The sequence below is a fragment of the Berghia stephanieae genome, chromosome 9, assembly GCF_034508935.2.
Source record: "Berghia stephanieae isolate SIO BIC M18660-M18661 chromosome 9, UCSD_Bste_1.3, whole genome shotgun sequence".
Classification (NCBI taxonomy): Eukaryota; Metazoa; Mollusca; class Gastropoda; order Nudibranchia; family Aeolidiidae; genus Berghia; species Berghia stephanieae.
Window position 1 is genome coordinate 11,846,164 of NC_088368.1, and position 5,000 is coordinate 11,851,163.

The window sequence follows — 5,000 nt, forward strand, 5'->3', positions numbered from 1 at the left end:
TCCCCATCGGTGTCAACCTCAGACAGTCACATGTCCATTTTCCATTATTATTATTATCATCATCATCATCATCATCATCATTATCATCATCATTATCATTATTATTATTATTATTATTATTATTATTATTATTATTATTATGATGATGATGATGATGATGATGATGATGATGATGATGATGATGATGATGATGATGATGATGATGATGATGATGATTATTTTTATCACCACCACCTGTACTGTATAACTGTATTACCGCCTAACAGACGTCATGTCTCGTTCTACATGTTACGTGTTGCTGTTGGTCAGGGACCCCTTGTAAAGCACTTTGAACACGTTTAGTGGATATTGTGCTATATAAAAGCTCAAGCTTAATTTAAATTCATATCTCCAAAAAAAAAACAAAAACCAACAAAAAATAAATAAGATTGAAATAAAACTTACTTTTTTCACATCCGTTGAATCCGATGTCATATTTCTTTCCATCGATTTCAACTCCTGACGACTTCAAAACAGGAAAGAAGCTATTAGCTAAGTCCTGGTTAATATCTCTAAATTCCACAAAGACTTTGGTGCATGGTAACCTGTAATAAATGTATATTGAGTTATCATTTTTTATCATCATTTTGTTAATTTCTTTATTTGTGTATTATTGTATTTTATCGACATGCTTGAATCACGAGGAATTGAAGAGATACATTATGAGACACTTAATGATAAATTACGAATGAAGATCACGATGTTGTTGTAGATGGTATTAATAATAATTACGGTGGTGGTGATGATGATGATGATGATGATGATGATGATGATGATGATGATGATGATGATGATGATGATGATGATGATGTTGATGATGATGATGGTGATGAGGATGAGGAAGAAGAGGAAGGTAACGATGATGATGTTGATGATAAAGAAGATGACGATGGTACTTATATTTTAATATTAATAATAATAATAATAATAATAATAATAATAATAATAATAATAATAATAATAATAATAATAATAAAATAATAATAATAATAATAATAATAATGATGATGATGATGATGATGATGATGATGATGATGATGATGATGATGATGATGATGATGATGGTGACAATAATTATAATAATAACAGATATGACGACACATACCCATCACTAAGATGCATGAACTCCACTTTGCCTCCTGCTGTTGTAGTTACCATTTTCAGCTGAATAGAAAATAGTAGTTCAAAAACAATTTTAAAACTTATTTCTAGATTCTAAACCGTTCAATTCATTCATAAAATGATTAGATCGATATCAAATTTACCATTATAATATCAAATCACGAGCTTTACCATTACGATAAATTAGTCAAATTCGTACAAGTAGAAAACGGTAGGGGCTGCCTGAAGCCGGTGATCGTAAAATACTAACGGAAAGAGTGAAAATGGAGAGGCTTCGTATGGGAACAAAACAGACAACGGACGTTTCGGGTACAAACCCTTCGTCAGCACAACAATACACAAATTAACGTGAAAACAAATAAAATAAAATGCAAAATAACTTCACATCACCCCGTATGTTCACTCTTTCGTTAGCATCAAATTCGTACACACATTATAAAAGATTTTAAAACCTGTTTACTGCCGTAGAAGGACACGTATTTAAAAAATTTGACCAGAAAACTCAAATTAAATATCAATCGATGTAAATGACCCTCATATTGGTAAAACCTCGCGAGATCCCAGGTTTGAGAGTTTTTGCCACGATGAGAGTCAGTTGAATCGATCTATATTAACTTAAAGCACGAGTTCTCTGGCTAAATTTTTAAATACCTACCTGTCTTTCTTGGGCACAGCAGTTAACTTGCAACAAGCTATAGATAGAATGCGCTTGGCCAAGGAGTTCACAACATTGCCATCCGGAAGTATAACGGACCAACACACAAACTCTGTGTAACCATGAACTTTTATAGCCTGGTTAATATAGTTTAGTGAGAACAACTCACAAACGCGGATGGCAAAAACAATAACAAAGACCTGAGTGACGTCATCTGCATACTATCTATAACTATAAAATCTCTCACTCAACATAAAAAGTACTTGAAGGAACGAAGTTTGCTCTCCATCCAACTTTTGAAAACATTTAGATATTGTTCAAGACTTATCATTAATATAATTTATTTTTTTTAAATATAAAAATTCAGACAATTCCATGTGGTCTAACCGACGTGCTCATATCTATAGGTCTGATAGCCAAATGCATCGAAGGACTCGATTTAACGTTGTTGTAATGGATGCTAGTCTATCGCAAAATACTTCCGCCAGATCTAACAGACCCAATCACTGCTGGGAGGACAGGGGGGGTCAAAAAAAAATCGACTGCACCCGGGATCGATCTCGGTCCCTTTGCTTGTGAAGCGAGTGCTCTACCAACTGAACTATCGGGACCCCCCGGTACATAAACCGAAAGTTATATTTCTGATCACTTTAACTTTAAAATCGCTTGTTCAAAATATGCTCCACTCCGATCTGATACCAGTTAGATGCGGTAGGTTATGCATTCAGACCTGCCAACTTTTCAAAATGCCAAATTAAATAGGGAATTTTAGACTAGTCAAACTGACAACTAATAACAAATTCAAGGGGCTGATTAGAGAAAATAATACAATTACAGGACTAATTTTTGTAGAGTATGTGTTGTTTTGTTGTTTTTTTTTTAATTGTTTATGTTTTTTGTTGTTTTTGTTGTTGTTGTTTGTTTGTTTTTTTGTTTTTTTTTTGTTTGTTTATATTTGTTTGTTATTTGTTGTTTTTTTTTTTTGTTTTTTTTTTTTTTTTGGGGGGGGGGGGGTTCTTATTTTGTTTATTTTCTTTCTTTATTTCTTTTTGTTCTTTATTTTTTTTTTTGGAGGGGGGGGGGGGGGGGTTGTTAATGTTTGTTTTCCACTTTAGCATGCTAATCTTAAATGATGATGTCATTCTGTTCCTATTACCAGATCGAGTGAAATGAATACTTGAAACAGAGGCACCATGATATATCATATTATAATATCACACATAACCATTGTGATTAAATCGCATTAACATATTTCTAAAGTATTGTCATTTATAATGTTTATCAATATTCCCTGTTAATAATAATAAAAATGTGAAGCTCTTATCGGGGTGGGGGGGGGGGGGGAATCTATCTGCAACCGGGAGTTAGGGAAGAGGACAACCAGATAAGAAATTTCCCGATTAAATCGGGAAGGTTGGCAGATCTGTTTATTTCAAAAGTTGTTACTTAGAGGTGATTGTGGTAGAGCTGCTAGTGGAGATATAGTTGTTTTTATTGTTTTTCTTGCATTCAGTAATTTATTTTTTTTTCTAATGAGATGAGACATCGTGCAGGCTTTTCGGAGCTTGTTAATGTCTTTAGCCTAATGTTCTAACCATTAGTTTAACGAGACTTTCGCTGGCATCTTTGAACATCAAGTTTTTGATGAAGAAGTTGACGAACCATAACAGTTTGGCTGGAGTGGGTGTGGGGGTAACATCCTGGGACACTGGTAAGGCAAAAAGATAAAACAAATAAATTTTTAAAAGAATATATATATGTGTATATATATATATATATATATATATATTATATATATATATATATATATATTGTCAGGGAGAGAGGGGAGAGAGAGAGAGAGAGAGAGAGAGAGAGAGAGAGAGAGAGAGAGAGAGAGAGAGAGACAGAGACAGAGAGAGACAGAGACAGAGAGAGAAGAGAGAGAGAGAGAGACAGAGACAGAGAGAGACAGAGACAGAGAGAGAAGAGAGAGAGAGACAGAGAGAGAAGAGAAGAGAGAGAGAGAGAGAGAGAGACAGACAGAGACAGACAGAGACAGACAGAGAGAGAGAGAGAGAGAGAGAGAGAGAGAGAGAGAGAGAGAGAGAGAGACAGACAGACAGACAGACAGAGAGAATCTCTAATGTTTAACATTGCTCACATCTTTTACAGTTCTTCATTTATTCTAGCCAGGTCAACTGGAACCAAAGTTCTATTTGACACTGAACGAACAACACAGTATCAGTATGCATAGGCAGATTAGGGGGCGCAAAAGAGCGAGGATGATCTTTAAGACGACCAGCATACATTGAGTCTGGTTAATTAGGTTGCAACCACTTTGAAACCAAAAGATAATTTCAACGAGGTATGTACCCAGTCCTCCAGAGAAGTGGTTTTACACTTCCAATGAGATTGGAACCAGATTCTTGACATCGCACTTTAGTTCCCTATTATTAATGATTTTCCCATGTTACTGTACCTGTTAGAGACACAGTGAGCGCCAGGCATAGTAGCAAAAGAAATCTTGGCACCCCCATAGTAAAGGGGTCTTGATAAGGGGTCCTCTATCTGTAGATGGATAAAATAAAATAAAAATATTATTAAAATTACGGGCTGAAATATTATTTTGTTTAAAAAAAATAACACAACAAAATAATGACCTTCTTCCATACAGTGAAATATCCAATAAATATTAAAGATCTGAGAAAGTATGAATACTTGCAAAAGCAAGAAAGAGCCCCCCCCCCCCCCCCCCCCCCTCAAAAAAAAAATAATAAAAAAAAATTTAAAAATAAATCAGGCTGCACACGTTTTAAAATCTTTATCTTACAGCAGTGCCTGCTCCCAAATTTGTCACCCAATTGACCAATTTACTGCCGTACTCTGAAAGACTCGTATTTAGAAAATTGGTCAAAGAACTCGTTCATCAAAATAATATTGGTCGATTTAAATGACCCTCATCTTGGCAAAAACCTCGAGATGTCCCAGGTTGTAGATATATTGCTAAGATAAGGGTCATTTAAAACCGATCAATATAACTTGAAGGACGAGTTTTGTTGGCTAAATTTATTAAAATTCCGCGTCTTTCCCGAGACTGGCAGGTAACTGGTTATTATCATTGACTTTGCGGGCGCCATCGTTTATCCCGACAGGATATGGACATAAACGTGCAAAGAACCTCTCCCTCGTTCATCTCAGTTTT

General features: G+C 34.9%; 2 protein-coding genes across 2 annotated transcripts in view; one reads left to right on the forward strand and one right to left on the reverse strand.

The window, feature by feature from the left end:
• LOC144979692 (uncharacterized) overlaps window positions 1-5,000 on the forward strand; it is a gene marked incomplete in the record, with an annotated part of 219,627 nt that overhangs the window by 86,178 nt on the left and 128,449 nt on the right.
• The window catches only part of LOC144979132 (uncharacterized), a 45,625-nt gene that overhangs the window by 39,008 nt on the left and 1,617 nt on the right, over window positions 1-5,000 (reverse strand). The window contains exons 2-5 of the mRNA XM_078925733.1: window positions 4,278-4,366; window positions 3,412-3,524; window positions 1,145-1,203; window positions 445-584 (exon numbers count right to left, since the gene is read on the reverse strand). Coding sequence (XP_078781859.1) covers window positions 445-584; window positions 1,145-1,203; window positions 3,412-3,524; window positions 4,278-4,335 — 370 coding nt within the window. The 5' untranslated portion in view covers window positions 4,336-4,366. The remainder of the gene's footprint in view (window positions 1-444; window positions 585-1,144; window positions 1,204-3,411; window positions 3,525-4,277; window positions 4,367-5,000) is intronic.